Source organism: Vidua chalybeata, chromosome 12, assembly GCF_026979565.1.
Source record: "Vidua chalybeata isolate OUT-0048 chromosome 12, bVidCha1 merged haplotype, whole genome shotgun sequence".
Lineage (NCBI taxonomy): Eukaryota > Metazoa > Chordata > Aves > Passeriformes > Viduidae > Vidua > Vidua chalybeata.
This window is the reverse complement of record NC_071541.1, coordinates 20064836-20087599: the sequence shown is the minus strand read 5'-3', so window position 1 is coordinate 20087599 and position 22764 is coordinate 20064836. Positions and strand designations below refer to the sequence as shown.

The following is a 22764-nucleotide window of genomic DNA, read 5'->3' as shown; positions in this document are numbered from 1 at the left end:
CACAGGCAATATTTTAATGGATTGTTATTCCTCCCATTTCAAACAGGGTGGAGGAGGAAACTCTGGAGCAGTGATGGTTCCCTGGGGTCCTGGTGATCCAGGGAGGCTCATCTGAGCTGCACAGCACAATGGGTTGGGCCCAGAGGTGCCACAAGATCAGCTCAAAGTGCTGCAACCCAGGAAACATTGAAGGCTTTTGTCAGTTTTCCACTTTACTCCCTATTAATGCTTCACCCAAAGACGAGCTCTTCACAACTTAATGGAAAACACCCAGCCAGCACTAAATTCTTCCTGCCAGTTTTTGATGAAGAAAATCCCTAAAGTTGTAATTTCAATCAATCAGTTACGATATACATTTTTATTCCTTATTACTATTACTTCTGCTTATATAGAAGACAAATAATGTAAGATTCAACTCCCTGAGACTCAAGTTTTGCACAAACTCACTCAGTATCATCCCAATGTACAGCTTAAGTTAGGGCTTGAATATTTCTCAGTACTTCTGCAAATAAATCATTAGATCTGTACCCATCATTTACCAGCCCATCTCTGCCTGTCCTAATGAGCAACACATTGCATTTATCACCCCCTCTATCATCATTTATCATGGTGTAGTCCATTAAAATCCTTGAACAAAGCTCTCTCCTACACTGAGGAGCTGCAGGATTTGACCCACTTAAATTTAATAAGAGACAGATTCTTTCTGAAGTCTCTCTGATGTTAGTAATTCGCATGGGTTTCTTTTTTTAGATTAGGTATTATTGTCTGGCATTTAAGGCTCAGATAATTAAGTAGATTTATATTTATATTGTCTTATTATTTACTCATGTCTGTTACTTAAAACCTAATAACAAACAATGACATTATTACTCAAATACTTAAGATATCCATAATTGAAATCAGGATCCAGTGCAAATGACTGCCTATTCTGACTTGATGGATAAATAAACATTCATTAGTAAAAACAATGAGGACAGCAAATAAAAAGTAAACCCTTGCTCTCTTTATCCTGTGTCACATGGCCAGGACATGCAGCATAGCCTTGAAGGTAGGAAGATGCAGACATCAATATCAAGGATGAGAAAGCAAGTTGGAAAATCAAATCTGATATAATTTTGGACATAAAGGTCTTGGGATACAAGCAAGACAAGGTTTGAGGGAGGAGATAATATCTTTATTGCACATAGGGATAGAATGATAACAAGAAATAAGCATTCAGGCTCAAAATGCTTTTTCAACCTGCATGCTGTAAAGCTTGTTTGCTCTTCCAAGAATATCATTATGTCTCAGGAACGATATTATCTCTCCCTGCAGACTCGATAGTGCTTAAAATGTCAGCTCTTCTTGAAGATGTCTGCTTTGCACCTTCCATCTGTTCCCAGGGATGAAGCTGCTGTCCATCTCTGTTTCCCATCTCTCTCACAGCAATGTGGGAAAAGGCAGAGAAAGGTTTCCAAATAAAATATATATTTTAGATTAATATTAACCTCATTTCCATACCTCAAACTGTTGGCAGAGACCACAGAGCATGGGTATTTTATGCCTACATGTGAAATACTATTTATAGGAGTCAGCTCTCTGAGTAGGCACAAGAAAAATTTACCAGTTGTTTCAGTGCAATATGTGTACAGTAAAATTAGTCTATAATCCTTAAGAAAAATCTTTTACTGGTAAGAAAAAAGAATTAAGAAAAAAAGAGTTGATGGATATAGCAAAATTAGTTTGAGTTCTTTCTAAAAAGAAATAAGAAAAAACTAAAGCAAACATGAAATACCCTAAACTCATATTGTAGATGCTTAGGTAGTATTTATTTCTATTAGAACTGTACAAAAAAAAACAACCAGGCTTTTGTGTTTATGCAGTATGGATAAGGAATGCCATATTCCCCATTTTTGAGAGGGAAGAAAGGTAGACTTTAGCTGATTTGCCCAGTCACACCACATCCCTACCAGCGCATGGAATTAAACCTTGCTCCTTTCCCATGGACGTGTTCATCCCACTGTCCTTTGGACACAGCAGTCCCAGAAAGGGCCAAAGCCAAACCAGCCCTCCCAGGGAATTCTTGATGTGGTTTTACCGCAGGCAGAAGGGAGCACTGGGAGGCCTTTTGGCCAACTATGATAGCGTACACTGGACTGTACACATCATAAAAGGAGGAGGGTTTGGCTGCAGGGAGCCAGTCCCTGACAAGAACACAAGCAGGCAGCTGGAGTGGTTTCCCTGGTTCATGGGCGAAGGCTGGCACGATGTTGGACACCACGGCCACTGCCACTGCCTCTGCTCCCGGCACCAAGGCCAGCACCAAGAAGCCAAAGAAGGCGGTGAGTGGCTCCAAGGCCCGCGAGCCCGCGGGGCCCAGCGTCACTGAGCTGATCACCAAGGCCGTGTCCGCCTCCAAGGAGTGCAAGGGGCTCTCCCTCACCACGCTCAGGAAGGTGCTGGCTGCCAGCGGCTATGACGTGGAGAAGAACAAGAGCTGCATCAAGCTGGGGCTCAAGAGCCTTGTCAGCAATGGCACCCTGGTGCAGACCAAAGGCATCGAGGTCTCTGGCTCTTTCAAGCTGAACAAGAAGCCGGGTGAGACAAAAGAAAAGGCAACGAAGAAAAAGCCAGCTGCCACGCCCAAGAAGCCGGTGGCCAAGAAGCCCGCCAGCGTGGCCAAGAAGCCCAAGAAAGTGGAGGCGGTGAAGGAGAGCCCCAAGAAGGCGAAGAAGCCAGCAGCCACAGCAGCCAAGAAAGTGACCAAGAGTCCCAAGAGAGCCACAGAGGCAGGCCCCAAGAAGGCAGTCAAGAGCCCAGCTAAGGTGAAAGAAGTGAAGCCCAAAGCAGCCAAGCCTAACACAGTCAAACCCAAAGTGGCCAAAGCAAAGAAGGCAGAGCCAAAAAAGAAGTAAGATGTCTGAGAGAAAATGAGAGTAAATAAACCCTGTCATCTTAAATCATTCTTTGTTATTACAGTCCTCTAATGATGTCCAGTTACCTAAACCGAAGGTACTGGTACGGGACCTTGTCACTCAGGGTGTGGATATGCATGTATTTCCACAGACACTGGTATTCGATGGGTAACAACCCTCTGCACCAGCTGGATGGAAATCCCAGACCTTTGGAATGACAATTCGCCTGTGACTTCACCTGGACCTCAAGAGTTGGACACTTTAAGGACATAAGGAGCAAAAGGAAATGCTCCAACAGTTTTAAATGTTACCTCTGATAGTTTTTAAGTTGGTTTGTTTGTAACATTCAAGTTGTAAGTTGTAAATTTTACGTAATTAGCCTGCAGCATGCCACCCAGAAACATTGAACCTTTGATAGCTCCTGGACATGATAGCAAAAAATTGATGGTACACACCAATAGCGAGAAAGATTAGGTTTGTCAGTTTAGTGAAGAATTTAATTCTCCTTGTACCATTATTCTTGTCCTTTCTGCAAAGGGGCCTCACAGAGCAATAATAAACATGGCTTTTATATTTTAAAACAGAAGAGGGGGAGCTATGACAGCCTACAGCTGCACTGTACGCGCCATAAAAGGGGGAGGGGTTTGGCTATGGAGAGCCAAGCCCTGACAAGAACGCAAGCAGGCAGCTGTTGGTCAGTGAGCTGGGTGGTAACCAGTCACAGCCAATCGGGTTTGAATGTGGAGTATTTTGAATAGGGTACAGAAGAGCTGTGTAAACCAATACAGTCTCTGCTGCATGAACCACGAGTGCTATGCCGTGTCTCCGTCTCCCCACACTGTGACAGCCAACGAGGCACCTTTTATACACCTTTTATATGCAAACCATCCTGCAGCTTTCTGCCAGGGCGAGGTGGCCTTACAGTGAGCACAGGTACAATTTACATCCCCAGAAATTTATTTATACACTGCTCAGATGATGCCTGGAGACCTCAGCATCCATGGAAAGGAGGAACAGGGATCAGTTTCCAGTTCTAGGCTGGCCTCTGTGCCAGCACGGCCACCACCCAAGCACAGGGAACAGGTCCCAGACAAACCTGCACTCCCCGGAGAGACCCCAAGCCTCCTGCCAGGCACAGATGGGGCAGCCCAGCCTTTGTGCCTTTGTCCATGTGCGCTCACAGCCATGTGCCAGCCATGCTCACGCACACAGCACCAGCGTGATCCACCCACTCTGCTGGCTCCTCAGCATTATGTCAGCCTGTTCTACACCACCAGAGCCAGCCTGCTCCCCCACCAGAGCCCTGCACTCAGAAACTCAAAAATATCCCTCCCTTCTGTTCCTGCCAGCCTCCAGCCAGGGTGAGCTCTGCTCAGCTCCATTTTTAAACTGCTCTCATGCCACACTTTCATGACTTCACGTGAGTCCAGGACTTACCTCACCAAGAGCCCAGAGCTGAGCTGCATCCCCTAGTGCACAGTATAGTGGGATGTGATTCCTGGCAGAAAGCTCCTAAAATGGAGCTTTTCAACCCTTCCCAGGGAGGCCTCTGAGGCCACGTCTGTCAGGGTGCCCTGCATGGGGCTCTGTGTGCATGGGGGGCGGCTCAGCCCTGTTGTGGGTGTGCGTTGCTCCTCGCTGTGTTTGGAAAATGTGGGCATGGCAGAGGGCATGGAAATGCCTGAAGGTGTGCTACTTCCCTGACAGGCACTAATTAAAAGTACATGATGAGCTTTATTGGTTTAGAGTCCTTAAAATTTTGCACTGTTAAGACCAGTTTTAAACATTTAAACATTTATTATGCCTGCCAGCATTAGCAGGGCTGGGATCACTGCAGCTCATTCAGTTGTTGCTTCTACCAACTGCATTTAAAAGAAAGTCTTAATTTTTCCATGGGTGACCCTCCCCTCCATTTTCCCCTTCCCCTCACTTTGTTTCTCTTTTTGTGGGGTCCCTACATTTATGGTAGCATTTATGGTGGTCCTCTCTGGCAAACTAACAATGACCAGGTAAACAATCCCAGGGAGCAATTTTTCTACCCCTGCCATTCTTCCACACACTAAGGTCATCTAACCTGTTCCAAGGTCATCTAACCTGTTCCCAGGTGTTTCTGCTTTTCCCCTTTTTGAAGTAGAAATACTGCATTACTTTCATCCCTGTTATGCATTTGTTGATGTCAGAAGTAACATCAGATGTGATTTTGCCCTGTGCATTCCCAGGATATCCATAGGGAATATTGTTCTTACATGCAAAAGCAGATCACAGACATACTAAACCCAACTGAAATTGAGCCAGGTCTTCAAAGTAAACTTCCTCCATACTCAAAGTAAAACACTGAGCTGTCTTGAATCATTAAGACTATTTAATGCCACCTTCTCTTCCAATAAATACATATTAACAATTTCAGATACTTTTCCCCTTTTGTTCCAAGTCAAGGAGTTGTTTGTTGTTTCCAAGATCGTCCTTCATTACAAGAATGCAGGACAGTAGCAATTTCCCCAGGAAGCTCATAAAAATCCTTATGCAGTATATTCCAGGAAATTATTCTGAGGAATAAAAAGCAAATTGGAGCACCCACCTCCCATATTTGTCAGAATATTTATATGTATTATGGATCTTGAGATGATTAAATGCCACTGAGTAAGCAAGGAGACTTTTACTGCAAAAAACCCCAAGATTCGTTTTAAGTTATCTTTGACCTCAGCATCCAGTTATTAAGGGAGGATTACCAAAGACACCAATGTTTCTGTGAAAATGGTGTTCATGAGACGACACACAGCCTATCCACACCTTCCCTCCTGTTGGCACTGATCATGCCAGCCCCAGTTTTCCCTGGGAATTCCAGCCCTCCGGGCGATTGTGGCGAGCTCCTGGCCCTTTGCCACTCAGCCTGGGATATTCTTGGCAACAGTGATAAGGGCACTTGTTCCAAATAAGGAGAAATCGAGAAACTGGTTTGTCTCCAAGCAAATCCACCAAAGCTCACTGGGCCGGACACAGGCGGGGGAAAAAAACACCCACAAAAAACCCAAATGAAGCAAAAGTGAACTTCTGAATGTCTGTCTCACCAGCACCAGCCAAATCTCATTAAAGAGCCACAATGATGAAATACATTGACATTAAGTGCAACAGACTTGATGAAAGACCTTAAAATGTTTATGCTAATCTAAAGTTTCAGTTTCACGTTCTACACAAGCTTTCCAAACAAGAACAGTGCCAGAAAGCAAGGAAGAACAATCTTAACTTTTAACTGTCTAAAAAAATTCCAAACAAAATATCAGGCAAAAAACCCAAGCACCAAATCCCCAGGTTTCCATTTCTTTTCTCACCACCTGCATATTTTGCTGGACAGGTGAAAAAAAAGAAGGCTTTCCTCAGTTTGTTTGTGAGATAAACCTGTGTTGGAGCTATGAGTTCCTTCAGAGTCTGGAGGAACAACATGGAACAGCTGGTGCCTGATTTACACCATGGAGGAACCACCCAAGTAACTCCACAGTTACTCCACACCTACCAGGGAGGTACCCCTGTGCACAGACTGAATAACTCAGCACGTTAAAAACAAAAGAAAAACCCCAAGAAAGCTCCAGTCCCAGTTCTACTCCAAATCTATTATTCAGTCTGACTGCCCCCGCTCTATTTCCTGCACTTTGATCAACTAATGACCAAGAAAAGCAATTACCAGCATAAGGAAAATATATTCTTGGTATCTTTGAACTGCTGTGGCAAGTGTAAATGCATTCCTTTCGTGAGAACAGAGGAAATATTTCTTCAGTGGCTAAGATGAGAAATGAGGGGGAAACAAGTAGGAGGAGGTAGGGGAGAGACTATTATTTTATTAACTAATTAGATCAGCATTGAAAGCAAACCAGCCTGCAAATCTCTGCACTATTGATTGTAAAGAGATGGCTGCAATGTACAACAGAGACGATGAAACACTGGGATGTGCATTTGGAAATTGCTTGTCCTGCCTGGGCAGGGGAGTACAACAACCTACAAAATAATTGAATTATTTTCATGGGGGGAGGGATAAATACATCACTGACAGGTTTGGGGAAATGGTATGTGCAGGTAACAACTGGTCTTGTAGCCTGTTCTTCAAAGTCTTCCAGTGCCAGCACATGAGAGAGAAGAAATCCCTCTGCCATTTCTCTGGTTTTTGTGTGTTTCCATGAACACCTCCACTGCCACTGTTCCAGTCAGCTGTAGCACCACCAAACACACCAGAATAAACCCAAGCAGCTCTGCAATAACAATGGGCCCAAAACTGACTGAACCACTTCAGCACCAGCTGTGGGCTGGGCCAGACACCACCAGAGCAGTGCCCCACCCTGCCCCATACAGTTCCCTGTGGGGGAGATGATGCTGAGGGACATAAACTGAAAATCCCAATATCCTCTGAAAAACGAACACATGGGAGCAAATATTTAACATTAAGCTCTACATTTCTACAAAAACACTCCAAGAAAGAACAAAACATAATGCCTTAAAACAATAAAAACGAAGAGTGGAATTTGGGGAAATATAAATCATCCTTTATTAGTGATTTCCCAGGGCAACAACACACCCTGGGGTCACGAAGGTACAGAGCAGCTGTCTTCCAAACCTGCAACATTGCAGTTTAAAGCCATGGTGTAGTTTAGAATAATATTATTGCTCAGGATCTAGCCTGGCAGCTCAGAGGCTCAGCAGGGCAGTGAGCTCCTCACGCTGGTGCAGGCTCTCAGGCATCAAGAAAAAAGGGTGGATATTTCTCTTTCTGACCTGTGCACTTTTAAAGGGGAGAGAAGTGATGAAGGAAAGATCTCCTGGCAGTGGGGTAGAAGCAAGAGAACCCACAGGAGGCAACTGCAGAAAGGACAGGCTGCAAGTAGAATTCCTGAGAGAAAGAGATGGAGATTGTTGGGGGTTAAAAGAACCAAAGTTACCAAATAAACTGTGAATTCCTGGATTTCCAAGGATGGGGAGGCTGGGAAGTGAGGCTGGTGAGAGCTTTCAGAGTCCTGAGAAGGTCACACTTCATGTGAAAAATCAACTGTACATCACTTGCCAAGGGACTTGGGACTACCCAGGTGAGGTGCAGATGATCTGCTCAACACCCCCATGGCAGAGCTGTGAACAGCCACAGCCTCCCTCTCCACCCAAACCAGTAAAAACACAAGGAAAACCTCCTAAAGTCCAACCACCAACATCCAAACTACTCCAAAACCCCTCCACATAGGGGTCAAGGCTGACTGAAGGCTAGGGAGCTTCACATTGAAGTCTGGCAGCTCTGACTCTGCCTGTTGGCTTTGGTGTCCTCCCACACTGGAGGCCTGGCCTTCACCCTCCTCTGAGCACTTCATTTACTAGTGCAAACATATGTTTTTGAAAGAAAATTCAGGTACTTACATGGAGTAATCATGTTTTTAAATGGCCTTCATCATTATTTATGTCAGCATCTTCCAGATGTGATTCAGGCAACGATAGCAGCACATGTCATTTGTGTGTCTGTTCCCGTCCCCAGGAGAAAATTAAGTTATGATTAAAGCTGTGCCTTCACCCAGCCCATCCACTTCAGTGGAGCTCTGCATCAACAGCTGTTGGGAACCTAGGGAAAACTCCTCGAGAATATTAAGTCTTTTCCTCAGCAAGCATTATTTCCAAGGTGATTGAGGTTGGGGTTTTTGTTCTTTGTTTGTCGACCTACCGGAGGTAGCAGGAGGTGCTGGTAGCACCCAGCACAGCCCAGCACAGCTGCAGGCTTGTGGCACCTGAGAACAAAGTCAGCCTCAGCCTTCAGCCACCAGCACCATCTCTGGTGTCTGCTGTGGGAAATCCTTGGGAGAAGGGAACCAACACCAGTGGGATTTTTTCAGCCTCCATGTTCCATGGTTTACTCAGACTCCAGCAACGGCAGTGTTCCACCTCAAGTGTCCTTCATCAAAGATTATCAGCTTTTTTCCCATACTGAAAGTATTCCACATACATTTTCCTCCTGGCTATGAGTGCTGGGGAGGATCTCTCCCCTTCTATGGCGCATCTGGCTGCAACCAGTAACTGCAATCAGAGTGAGCCAAAATCCCTCCCTGGAGCGGAGCCCAGCCATCAGGGGCCTTCACTGACAGAGGGCCTCCTCCCTCCCATTCCCTCAGGGCATTCATGTCTCCTTTTTGGATGCATTTTCCTTACATTGGATCAACTGGTGTTGCTAATATTGTGAAAGGAGTTTCACAACCCCTTTCTAGTAATGGTGGCAAAGAGGAGAGTTTAGTGCTCTGCACACTGGACTATTATTCCTGAATAAAATTAGATTTTTCATCTTCCCCCTCCATTCCTCCCCAGAAAGGACAGCATTCCACACTTGTTGTATCGGGAAAAGCTCTGACTCTTTCAGATGGCCCTTTCCATAATCAGAGTTTCTCTTCAGAAACTCTGTATTTCCTCGGGAGGTTGAATGCTTGAGTTACAGACTATTAGCAATGAACCAAATCTCATGAACCCTGCACAGAACTAATTTTATTTCCCTTCTCACACATTCTGGGCTCACTAACCTGACCCTGGGTCACCTGTAAGCACAAGGCATTTCACCTGAGACCAAATCTTCACCCAGAGTGAGCCCAGGGTGCCCAGGGTTTACATCCCATGGGGCAGTGAGATCAGAGACCCTTCTGCTGCAGCCTAGCCTCAGCATCACCAGTTCAGCCCCTCCATCCCATCACCATTGCACCATCCCATGTTCCAAACATCCTGCTGTGCATTTATGCACTGAACACAATCCTTGGCTGCCACACAAGAACTCACTGATGTACAAAGGCTCTCGTCCCACCCCTCTGGTCACAGCGTGTAGGGCAGGCACCACAATGGCATCCTCTTCCTCTCTAGCCCCTGCTAAAAAGGGAAAATTCACTGCAGATGTTGTCATTTTTAACTCCAAACTAACAGGAGCCTCAGCTTATGAGAAGAGAACATGCAAGAGAAAGAACTGTGCTTTAGAAGACAAAAGGTTCGAGTTTGTGACTCCAGATTCACATCATTGAAACCAGATATAATTAAATCCTGCTTTTCAGTAGCCACTTCAAAATGAACGTCTCTGTAATGCAGAGAACACTGGAAGTGTGAAGACACTTTTTATTTGACCTCAAAATCTATTTTTACTCCACAATCCTAATTCTCCACAGCTGGAACTTTCTCTTCCCCCTGGCATGGGTGGGAGCAATGGAAAGACAAAAGCAAAAAAAGGCAAATGAATGGGAAACCATCTCCCTACGTCTGAGGCAGGTCTGCAGAAAGACACAGAGGAACACAGAAGGACAATGTGTGTGTGTCCACATGGCCAGGGGCTGCCAAACGTCCTTGTGTGCCAGGGGCTCCACAAGGGAACAGGGGTGGAGAGGGCTCAGCCCTGCCCTCACTCTCCAAGATGCCTTCAGCTACAGAGGCACTGGGACCTTTGCACAATAAGCTCTCATACTCTGAAGCTGAAGAGCTATTGCAGATTGGCCCTTATTACAGCTTTTTACTATAAAATCTGTCTGAAATTTATTTCTGTCCTGAATCTGATATAATTGATATAATTGACTGAATGACAGGTACAGAGAAATAACAGAGAATGAAAGTCTGTTGGGATATCTTGGAAGAAATGTAAAACTTAGGGCCCATTAAGAGCTCCCTCCCCAGCTCTGGTCCCAGTGTGAGGAGAAGGAGCAAGGCCCAGGCTGAGCCATCCAATGCCTTTCCCTGCACCAGGCTCACACAGGAATGCTGGCACGGGCTGGCCAGCACCTGCAGTGACCCACAGACTTGTATTTGCACACAAAGAGATTGTAAGCCACTTCCTCCCTGCTCCAGAAAGGGAACAATTCAAAATATGAGGTAAAAACATCCCTCTCACCCATGTCCTGCTATTTCAACTCTGTTATGTACATTCCAGTCCAAATAAACCTGATGCTGCTTTCTGGAATAGACCCACTCGAATTTCCAGCAAACACACAGAGGAACATTTCTATTTCTTCTTCTTTCCAACCGCTCATTTGATCTTGCTCAGTCTCTGGGATCACTGGGTCTCCCAAGGAATACAAGAGCAGAGTGCAGAGAGGTCAGATTTTATCGAGGCAGGAGCAAGTAAAGCTGAGCTGAGCAGAGCAGGCCTTGCTCAGGCAGGTCACAGCAAGGCCATTTCCATCCTGGGGAACACACCAATAATCTGAGTTTCACACATACAGAACGGATGCCCCAAGCCAGCTATATTCTTTATGAGGTTTGCAGCTGTTGTCTTCCTCATGAGTTTATCAGCTTGCACAGCTCTTGTGTAACTGTTCTTAATTCATATCACCCAGGCAAGGGGTGGGGGGGCCACAAAGGAGCAAAAGGAATAAATGAAATCTACTCAAAAGAAAAGAAATACAGCCCAGGCCTGAAGTCTTTCCACTGAGGCCTCCTGTGCATATAGACACACACACACAGGGTACCCAGCCAAATAAAGTGGAAGAAGCATTCCTGGAGATGGGGATTGGGCCTTTGGGAGCTGGACCAGTTGAAGGAGACCAAAATTTCAGTTCAAGGCCACGTACACCACGTGAAAGCACATCCCCCCTGTGGGTGGGGCTGAGGCTGCCCAAGTTCAGCCACAGGCGCTGCCCCAAGGCAGAGCTAAGGGTACAGTGCTGACTGCTCCTGCTACCCCTTGAACTGACAGGAAGAACTCTTTGGGCTGGAAAAAGGTAAAACCCTCTTCTGGTTAATCTGAAAGCAGAGGAATGTGAAATTACCTCCTGAAATCCTTCCCCTTGCTTTGACCAGTTGCATCAAGCAACCCTTTCCAACCTTTCCCAACTACAGATGAAGACACCCTTCTTCCTAGCAGAGCATTTTCCTTCTAATAGTATGCAAAGACTTCCCTATAACTTTCTTCATCAATTACCTGTCTAGAAAATGAAGAGTTGGTGCTAAGAACTGCCAGATCCTTAATATGATTGACTGTGGCTGGTTTTAGTCAGCAAAAGGCCTCCTGGTAACAAATGAGTTGTCCATTTTTTCTCTGACAAGGAGCACAGTCGAGGCCTGGGTATCATTTGTGCTCAATCAAATCCTAATGCTGATGGAAAAACCCAAGTTTTGGTGACTCCTGATGTGCCCCAGTGGGGCTTGGAGAAATGTGTCACTCCTGATCGTGGGCAGGATGGATCTGGAAGGCCTGGAGTTGTAAAACAGGAATTAACTGGAATGACAAATTGCACAAGCACGTGTTTTTCAGCTGGCACTTCCCTGTTACATGCTTACAGAACTGCTAACTATGGAAAACAAAAGATGGATGGAAGGAGATCTTTTACTAAATGATTTTTATAGAAAAAAAACAAAGAGAAGTTTGATGTATGCAAGCTCACAGATAGTCCTTGTTTTACAGCTGGAGAACACAAATAAGTTTTCTCTGCTAATGGGATTTTATGATCTCAGATACAGAAAGATTTGCCCTTTATTTTAAGGACATCCAAATTAAAGGAGTGACTTGAAGTAGCAGACACTGGCCTAGGAATATAGTGAATACCTCTCACCATATAGGTGATGCTTACAAGATTTTTAGATGCAAATTTTACAACGTAATAAAACTGTTGAATATGGCACAAAAAGCATGTTAGATTTAATTTCTCCATTTCTTTATGTGTACACATCGACCAAAATAAGATCGACTGTAGAAAAGAACAGGTTATTGTTTTCTCAAGAAAGGTTGGATCTTTGAGGTCCCATCCAACCTGGGATTCTAGGATTATTAAACTGCAGAGAAATAAACACCCATATCTTGTAGCTATGTTTTTCCTTTAAAACATTTTGCAGAATAATTACAGCTGAAACAAAGGTAGATCAGAACATTGCAACACTGGAGCTTTTTGGGGAAGGAAAAAAAAAAAGAAAGAAAACAGCCAAAAAGAAGTTCTGATATTCATTTCTAAATTCTAATAAATACTTCAATTATATTATGCTTTGCCAGGTCTGGCCTCCAACTTTGGGCTTCATCCAGTTCCCTGAAAAACCAGAGGAAATCAAGCTCAAAACTTTGGTCGTGCTCTTTTATAAATGGCAAAATACAGCCCACCAATTTCAGTGGCAGTTTTCTCTGCATCACTTGGCAACACCACTGGAGGCATTTTCCTGAAGCAGAGAAGCAACTCCCCTTTTTGTCTACTTAAAACTGCAAGTTATTGTTCAGGGACATGGCCAAGCTTTAAAATAAGAAGCAATAATTATTATCTCATTATTTCCATTTGGACATTCCTTTAAGAATTACAAAGCTTCAAATCTACACTTACACATTATAGAGTGAGGAACAGAGGAACACCAACACCTTTAAAAACAACTACTAAAAATGGCAATGTGAGCTTTTACCTTAAAGCGTAACATTCTGGTAAGGCCTTGGTCTTGCAAATATTCAGCACATGAGCACTCCTACTAAAGCAAGACTCATCCATAGGCTTTTTCACTGGTGGAGTTTCCTTTTATTTATATATATTTTAAGGCAACATATTATGAAAGTTGGAAGGAGGAAAATAACCTTGGAGCAGGAGGTGGGGACCCCATCAGTGTCCACAGATGGCCTTGGACTCAGCACCTCAGCAGAGACACCCCAGTGAGGCCTCTGGCCCAGCCAAACCAGAACTTTGTGTCAAAAAGAGAAATCATTCCATGTTTTTTTTCCCAGTACTCCCACATGAACACCTTCCCTCTCTAGTGCAATACCCTGCAGAAGTGACTACACCTAAAAATAATTGCTAAGAAAAGGTTCTAGCATTTATCACAAGGCCCGTACTGCCTTTCTAACCCTTCCTTTGTTTGCTGGCAGACGATGATGTACAGAATCGCATAAGAAAACAGAACATAAAAAGATAAAAATTAACTTAATTTACACAACCAATAAGAAAGTTTAAAGCAACGAAAGAAAAAGAATATAAAGGCTAGATACATGAAATGCCAGTTCAACGGTATTAAACTTTGGTAGAACAGTTAAAGAGCATAGCACCAATAAAATCCAATGTCAGCACAGGCTTCAGTAGGCATGAGCTGTGATGAAAATGTAGATTTTGGCAAGAAAAGTGGTGTAGGTTCCCTGCCTCCAGAGTTTCATTTCCACATCCAACAGGAAGTCTTTGGGCTCCTTGACCTGGCGCTGCAGGTACACGATGCCGGTGTAGGAGTTGAGCCTGCGGGTGCTGAAGAAGCCCTCCTCGTTGCCCTTGGAGATGGTGAGGACGATGTTGTCCCCGGCGTAGGCGGGTGAGGGCCCGATGCGGAAGATGTGGGCTGGCACCACAATGTTGGTCTGGAAGTTGAGCTGGTAGTAGGTGATGCGCACCGGCGTGTTCTGGCACTCCAGGTAGTTGAAGCAGCTGATGCGCTCACACCTCCTGGGGAAAGAGGAGAGAGGCACCTTCAGTGGCCAGGGAACAGCAGGGAAAAACATAAAAACCTCAGGGCATTGCAAAGGATTGGACTGATGCCTTAGGATTTTAGCTTTTAGTTTTTTCATGTATTTGTAATCCTGCAATTCCTTAGTGTAGAACTCTAAACTCCATACAGTGTCAGCTACAGCTTTCCCATTTTGGTCAGACACAACAATTCCTCTCCAAGCCTGGGAATCAAGAACATCTCACTGCCTTGGGTCCTGAGAAATGGAAACAAAAGTGAGTTTTGGGGGGAGCAAACTTGGAGTAAATGACTTCATTACCTGAAGCTGTAACTGGAAGATTAACCCCCAGTATGCAAATGGACCAAACTTATAAAAGTAAAAAGCCCATGTGTGGAAACCCATGGCACTGGGAATATTTCTCTGCCTGCTCTGGGGTGTCCTGACCCCCAGGGGAGCACTGACTTTGACCCTCATTCATGGAGAAAACTTCCAAAACCTCAAGGTAAACCAGAAACCACAAAAGTGTGAAATAGATTGTAGAGATTGTAGAGAGTAGTGCAGTATGTCACACGGGTGAGAAATTTAGGTTTTAGGATTTTTATATCCATCTTGAACAGATGGGTATCCATCTTTAGCATCCATCTTGAACAGATGGGTTCAAGATGGAGGATATAGGGTGTTGTCTTGAGTTCCTTTCTTCTTCTTCCTCTTTCTTCTTGGGTTTAGGTGATATCTTGTAATTGGGTAGAAAAATCCGCATTGCGGGTCTTTAGGGGTCAGATATTGGGTTAGAAAGGGAAATAATTTAGGTGTCACTTCTTAATTGGGTAGCTTAGTTTTTGATTAGACTTAAAAGGCCTTGTAACAAGAGATTGTTAGCCGTTTTTGTGCTGTTTTCCTGTATGCAGAGTCTGGTGCAGACAGCGTGCTGAAGTCATGATAAGATAACAATAAAGAACCTGAAGACTGAAGAAGTCCTGTTCGTCTGCTTTCCCTGACAAAGAACTGCTTCAGGAGGGTTTCCCCCTGCCAAGGGAGCCCTCAGGGAGTTGCCCAGTGTGGAGCCCGCAGAGTCACACCCATGACCTGTGTCCATTTTGTGTGTAGGCCCTGGGGGGCTTTTTCTGTACCTGAAGGCCCTTCAATAAATTTAACAGCTTTTTATTTTCTCAATTTTGTCTGGCCTCTGTTTTTAGGTAGTCTCATCAGGACAACAGCAGTCCCAAACCTCAGTGTGTGATCAGCAGCTGCTTGTTCTGCCCTGCCAGTGCCCACAGACACGTCTGGGTGTGTAACTGTGAGAGCAGCACAGACAGAGGCACAGATCACAGCCTGAGGAGAGTGTGGGGAAGCTCCACAGGATCAGCCAGAGCCAGGTGGAATGGCACAGAGCCAGGAAGGGGAGCTGGGGGCTCATCACTGGCAGGGCTGGGGCACTGCTCCAAGAAAATAACAAGAAGACCCCTTGAAATGGTACCTAAAACATGGGAGTGGGAAACAAACTCCTCAACTGGCAAAGCTGCTCAGTTCTGTAAGGCAGGAAAAGTATGTTTTAAGACATAAGCAACTACATATGGGTTCCCAAAGCACTGGCAGCCACCAAGGCAGGAAATGGGTAGGGAGATTTTGGGGCTCCTGAGCAACAGCTGCTGAGGAGCTGGGGATATGCCATTCCCAGAATCCTGTGGCCTGGCAAGCTCAGTATCCTGCTCCCCTTCAACACCCCCTGAGGACCTACAATCCGAATATTAAACAGGGAACCCCAAACTTGCTGTCGAAGTGGAGCAGTGAGCAGCCTGGCTGTTCCTGCTCTGATTCAAGCAGCACAGAAGATCGTACTTTAAAACTTAATTATAAACAGAGGCATTTTAGAGCTACAAGGAGAGCTGCAGGCTCTGATCTCTGCTGTTCCAGCAGCAGCTGGAGGGCAGAGGCTCTAAGGCTTAGGAGAATGAAGGATAACCAGACAGAAACTCTGCACAGGGAAGGTCTATGAGCACCAGGTGCCAAAGCAGCTTCTCAGAGCTGTGAGCACCCACACCCACCCACAAACTAAACACCACATAGCACCAGAGGCACTGGGCTGGCGCTAGTGCTGCCCCAAGGCCATACTCACATGTCAGACACCTTCCTGTAGTTGGAAGGGCACTCAAAGGACAAGCAGCGGAAGCTGCCCTGGATGTTGTAGCAAGTCTCCGCAGCTGAACAGTTGTGGGTTCCTATTGCACACTCATCAATATCTAAGAAACACAAGAAAAAGATGTTCAAAAGTATGAATTAATTCCTAGTATTTTTCAGGAATGAACAAACCCCACCAGGATATAATTAAGCCATGCTAAAAGCCTACAGGACCTTCTCACTGACTTTTTGAGACTGGAGAAAGCTGGGCTGTGCCAAAAGAATGCATCCGTGCATGAAAGTAGTTCTGGATTAAAGCAGAGCAACTAAAATAAATCTGGAATTAAAGCAAGTAAATGCAAAGTGGTCACTGCTGTCCTACAGGATCCAGGAGATGCGGAACATGGGAACTTAGAACAACCCTTCAGAACAAGGCACACAGTTTAGAAAACCCAAATACAAGTATCTCCCCATAATAAGATGTAATTACAGAAGACAATAAAGAGCACTTAAAGCTCAAAGACACTTTATGGCCCAGAGAACAACATGGTTACCTAAACAGCACATACTCACAAGCCCAAGCCACGGGCCTGACAATGCTGCAAACTAGATGCAGTGAGAGGGATCCAGCCTGAGCAGGAAGCATTGGCAGAGCCCTCACAGTCACATTGTGTACTCCCAAACGTCTAGACAATGCACAGAGGTTTTAAAATGAAATAAATTCTAACAGACAAGGCATGTGGACTGTGTAGGGCCCTGCAGCTCTGCAAATTGTCACAGAGCAGAGACTCTTATAGGGAAATCATAGCCTTCCACTCCCGCCATTCCCCTGGGATGAGAACTGATCTCACACACTGAACTGGCTGGTTTAAAAGTCTTGCAAAGAAAAGTATCCAATAGGAAATAGCAGAGAATCAAAGTCAAGTAAATCCCTTGCTAGTTCTCAGCAGTGCCCGTAGGTGAAAAGAAAATTTCTTCCATATTGCAATCATTGTCATGAAAGCACTCCCTGCACCCCTTTGGCTGCGCTGCAAAATACCACAGGCAGTTTCTGCAAAAAAGATCCGTATGTTGAGCCACTACCCCACGAGATACATCTCATCTTTTGAAATAGGGTACAAGGAACATTCCACCAGTAACTCTTCAGAACTGGTCAGATGATGAGCAACTGGAGCCAGATCTTTAGCTGGGGGAAACCAACATAAACTCCCTGCACAGAGAAGCCAACACCCACCCAGACTTCCTTAGACCACATTTTCAGACACACCTTGGTATCTGCCCAGACTTATACCTACAGACCTGCAGAGCTCCAAAAAAGGGGATGTATCCAGAGGAGCTGCAGTTTTCTAAAGACGAACTTTACGTAAGAATTTAAGTGCATGTGGATATTACTGCAATCATACTTAAAAACACATGTGAAAATATTTTTAAATGTTTCTAAAGGATTTTAATTGTCATTTCATCTGCTTCACTGTTCCACAGTCAGGGTTAAGTATGCTCATGTTGCTCAGGATTTACACAGAGAAAATTCACTGCCATTAGCACTCAGAATTCAAGCACAGGAGATACATAACCAAATCCTTCATTACATGAAGGGTTCCTGAAAGATCCAGGGCAGGAAATGCCTGGCAGTTGGTTTAAGGACTGCAGGAATGTGCAGAGGACTAAAAGTAATCAGATCCTCCATCAGGTTACACAGGCAGTGCATCCTTTGGAAAGGGGGATTCAGCTCAGAACCATACAGCTGCACACCAGATGAAAACCACCAGAAGACATCTCCACAATTCTGAGGAAAAGGGGTGTGTGACAGGAGGGTATTTGTCATTTCACCAACATTTATTAATGCCAGCATGATTAAGCTTAGGTGACACTGCTGGATGGCCAAGTCCCAGTTACAGCACCAGCATTTAATCTCCCAGTTTTCTGGAGGAGAAAACTGTAACTCATAAAGAAGCCACAGATTTCTACATCTGGCACCTCTAAAACCCCGAACCATCGAGTGTTGTGCCAAGGTGCACACACAGCTCACATGAGTCAGCAAGTGCCTCAGTTTGAAGGATGAAGTGGGCTCCTTGGGAATTCATTGAAGCAATTAGCTCACACTGACAGCTGAGTTGCCGTAGCACTTTCTTCTAGCACAGGAAAACTGACTTTGCAGATATTTGGCAGCTTTGTCCAAGACTGACTGCTGAACAGTGACTGATACAAAATATGGAGACTTGAATGAGCAACTGAATGGCTGAGCTCTTTCCAAGGGTGTGAATGATCTAATCCTGAGCTGCTGTTACCTCTGCAGGTCCTGCCGTTGGCTGCCATGGTGTAGCCCTGCTCAGGACAGGCGCACTGGTAGCTGCCGGGGACGTTGACACAGCGGAAGGTGCAGAGGATGCCGGCGCTCTGCGTGCACTCGTCAATATCTGTGCAAAGAACACAGTCACACCCCTAGCAAACAAAACAAACAAAACAAAACAAAACAAAACAAAACAAAACAAAACAAAACACAGATCTGCAAAGGCAGGACACCAGGAAACTCTCAGCTGACACATTTATTTATAACATATTGCTAAACGTGAGCACAACCATGGAGCTCTGGCATTGCTCTGGTGCTTTCTGAAATGCTGAACACCAGCCTGCTCCCAGAAATACTGGCTGCAAGTAGCACACACTCATGGGAAGGAATAATGAAGGTGGGGTATGTCTGAATTTGAAGCACTCTCTCACTCTGGTGCTTCTGTAATTTAGAGAATAATAGAATCACAGACTGGTTTTAGCCTGGAAGGGAGCTTAAAGCTCATTCCACCCCCTGCCATGAGCAGGGACACCTTCCACAAGACCAGGCTGAACCTGGCTTTGAACAGCCCAGGGATGGGAAATCTCTCTGGGCAACCTGCACCAGGGCCTCACTACCCTTTCAGCAATGAATTTTTCTAGGATTTCTAGCACAGGCTTCCCTGTGCTAGGAAGGGTGTTGGCTTCTTCACTATTCCTTAAGCAGAGACTCTCCAGTGTGTCAGTGCTGGTAACTTCAGCTAAAGAGGTAAAACCCTTCCTTTCTTCATTCTGATCACTCTGCTCCTCATTCACCACGAGCAGCAGTCAGAGCAAACCTTCACTCAGCAGTGCAGGTGTTCATTGATGCAATACAGGAATATCTTCCCACCTGATTTCTTCAGTCGTAACCTCTGGCCCCATGAAGCCATTGCAACAACCTCCCTGGCTGTGCAGTCCCACAGGTGTGCTCCACCCACTGAACTGCACTGTGCAGTAGCAGAGTAACCTTTTGCAGCCTCTGTGGCAGCTGTAGCTCACAACCATCCTCACACATCACCTGCAGCACCAGGGGCTGCTGAGGCTCAGAGAGCTCTTCCTGCTCCAGAGAATAAACACACACCCCTGACCTGGTGAGGCAGCCTGACCTTACCTTTACAGGAATGTCCATCTTCTGCCAGCTGGAAGCCTTGCCTGCAGTAGCACTGGTAGGAACCATAAACATTGGCACACTCCTGGCTGCAGGGATTGTTATCACATTCGTTCACATCTGCATCCAAAAACAAACCCACAGAGATGGCCACAGTGCGTCAGAACAGTGTCTTCCACCCCTTCCTGCCCCTGAGAACCTTTATCTTCCAGTCACAGTGACTAAGGAAGGACTAATTTGTCCCTATTTTTTCTGCTCCCTAGGCAGAATGCCAAGAAGCCGGAGCATGTCTGTTGCACCTGAATTTCATTTCTCCATATGCCAATGGAAACACACTCACAGAGACATGTTTCAGACTTCATAGGTTTCAGTTCACTAAGATATGTAATTGTTGCCTGAAAAAAAATCATGGAAAACTCAAAAATTTTCCATTCAATTCAAACTCATTTTTTTAAGTTCTGTCACTACCAAGTTTCATCTTTGTCAAAATTTGAATGGTTTCCTGTTTTAACTTTGTTCTGTTCTCCTGTCATCTGAAAGGAAAGCAAAGAGTACATGGGGAAAGGAAGAGAGGAGAAACTTGTTGATGCTCATCCGACAATTCCAGTGTTTGACTGCCTGCAAATTTGAGCACACAAAGGTTACTGCCTTTATATTTCACCTCAAAGCCTTATCCTAAGTTTCCTAATTCCCACAGCAGTTCCTTCCTCATGGAGGAGAAGCCTGGTACCTTCGCAGTGCTTGCCGTCGTAGGAGAGGCGGAAGCCGGAGGAGCAGGTGCAGTGGTAGGAGCCGGGGGTGTTCTCGCACGTGTGCTGGCACAGGCGCCCGGGGTAGTTCCAGCACTCATTTATGTCTGCCAGCACAACAAGCAAATGCACAATCAGCTAGGGACATGAGCAAGCAGGGTGCAGGAGGGTATTTTTTAAAGTGTCAGAGATTGATTTGCAGAGCATGAAATGCTGCAACCTCGGGTTTGAGGCTGTGCGACTCTGAGCTCTAATTGCTGCACGGGAGGGACCAAAGACAAAGTGTGTGTCATGGCTCTTGGAAGGGCAATGGTGGAACCTTCAGACAGACAAATTCCCACAGCAGCAGAAGCATAACCCACAGGGGAAGCACTCTGCAGGTGGTTTAAGTGATAACCTGCATTTAAGGCAAGCCAAGGGCGCCTGGTCCCAGATCCCAGCCTGGAGTGACAGAGCCCTGGATGTGCTGCACAGCCCAGCTCTGGAGGTGATGCCACCCTCTTCTGAGGCACTGCACTGCACAACTCAGACTGCAGTGGTGCTAAGCACTGCACAACTCGGACTGCAGTGGTGCTGAGCACTGCACAACTCAGGCTGCAGTGGTGCTAAGCACTGCACAACTCGGACTGCAGTGGTGCTGAGCACTGCCTCGGAGCCCAGGGCTCAGTCAGGGTGAGCTGCCAGCCCCTCCCGTGCCCCACGTACCGATGCAGCTGCGGCTGAAGGCATCGTACTGATAGCCCATCTTGCAGTCACAGCGATAGCCCCCAGGCAGGTTGTGGCACAGCTGCCCCTCTCCACACCGGTGCACCCCAGTCTGGCACTCGTCCACATCTGCAGAGCCAGACAGGGCATCAGCATCAGTACAGTTTGCTTAAAATCAGTGTTTATAAAGAGACACAAGAAGGTCCATTTAAAAGCAGGATTAGAAACTGGACAGGAGAAATAACACCAGCTTCTCCCTCTGTGCTCTTCTCAGAGGCAGTTGAGTCAAACTTGGGAAAAGCAGAGCCTTACCTTCAAAGTGAAAATGGTAACTGGACTTGCAATGGGGCTCTCCCAGTGTATTCTGCATTTCAGAGTAAACACACTTCGATTCTGATCAAACCATGACATTTAAACTCCCCATTCTGATGTTCTGCCATTCTGTGAGTCACACCAAACCATTTAAAGCAAAACATGAACCAGCCAGAAATTCTGCTCATCCTTTCTATTAAAGCAACTGCTATTTTCATCTCCACCTGCCCTCTCAGTCTGCTCCTGCTATCTACCTTTTGCTCTTTCCCAATGTTGATTTTTTTCTTTTCTCCATCAGCTCTCATTTTGATATTCCCCACGGCCTCTCATCCAAAATCCAATACCAACAAATTATGTGCTTCTCCACTCACACACATAATTTCCAATCTCATTCAAACATCCTTGGAGGAAGATGAGAGTTTTCAATACAGGCTGATTTACAAGACTTGCAACATGACTAAATAGCTCATCAGCATCTAACAAATCCCTCTTACCATCTGCGACAAGAAGCATCAAAAAGTCTGATTAATGCTCACAATTGTGCATTTCTTCAAGTATTCCAAGCTCTGCCACTTCCTAAGCAAACAGATCCTGCTTTTTTCCTATTTTTCACATCTTCAACTACTTTTACAACCCATATCATGTAATTATGGAATCTCGTCCAACTGGGACTCCTGCTTCAGAGGCATTTGCAGAGGGTTTTGGCCACAAACCATGGCAGGCAGGGTACTGAGTGGGGGAGCACCTGACCAGGCCACGGTGGGAAGACTGGGGTCATGGGAATTAGTAGCATGCTAATAGCACTATCCTCTCTTTGGTCAAGTTTCCAGTTCTTGTTTCCAGCTGGCTCCATGCTTAGTTCATATAAGGTCATGTTCCGAGTTCACCTTTGTGACTGGACCTTGTGCCCCTATACCTGCCCCACCCAGAGGTCTTTGGAATCTAGCCTCTGTACCCTGTGCCACGTTTTGTTATTTTGGTTATTACAGTTTGTATCTTCTGGGCCATTCCTATTTCTCCGTTTCCACCGTTCCCATTTCTCATTTATTAGCCAGCTCCTCCCGGCTGAGCCAAGCGAGGAGCTCACACAGAGCTTCTAAGCCCATATGTAATAATCATCAGGATGGATCTCTAAGGCTGAAAATTCACCATACTGCCCTATTTGAAGTCATAAATTTGAGCACTGTATCA

At 45.5% G+C, this 22764-nt stretch overlaps 2 protein-coding genes across 7 annotated transcripts in view; one reads left to right on the top strand and one right to left on the bottom strand.

Annotated features, from left to right (window-relative positions):
• Positions 1-2215: 2215 nt before the first annotated feature.
• LOC128794180 (histone H1-like) lies at positions 2216-2933 on the top strand. Its single transcript, XM_053953865.1, has one exon. The coding sequence runs from the start codon at positions 2247-2249 to the stop codon at positions 2892-2894; it is 648 nt and encodes a 215-aa protein (XP_053809840.1). The 5' UTR covers positions 2216-2246; the 3' UTR covers positions 2895-2933.
• A 9361-nt stretch (positions 2934-12294) lies between these two features.
• The window catches only part of FBLN2 (fibulin 2), a 92212-nt gene continuing 81742 nt past the window's right edge, over positions 12295-22764 (bottom strand). For all 6 annotated transcript variants that reach the window (XM_053953963.1, XM_053953961.1, XM_053953964.1 and 3 more), the window contains 6 exons: positions 21262-21390; positions 20538-20663; positions 19811-19927; positions 18678-18806; positions 16388-16511; positions 12295-14269 (listed from right to left, as the gene is read on the bottom strand). In XM_053953963.1, the coding sequence (XP_053809938.1) occupies positions 13912-14269; positions 16388-16511; positions 18678-18806; positions 19811-19927; positions 20538-20663; positions 21262-21390 (983 nt within the window). In that variant the 3' untranslated portion in view covers positions 12295-13911. The remainder of the gene's footprint in view (positions 14270-16387; positions 16512-18677; positions 18807-19810; positions 19928-20537; positions 20664-21261; positions 21391-22764) is intronic.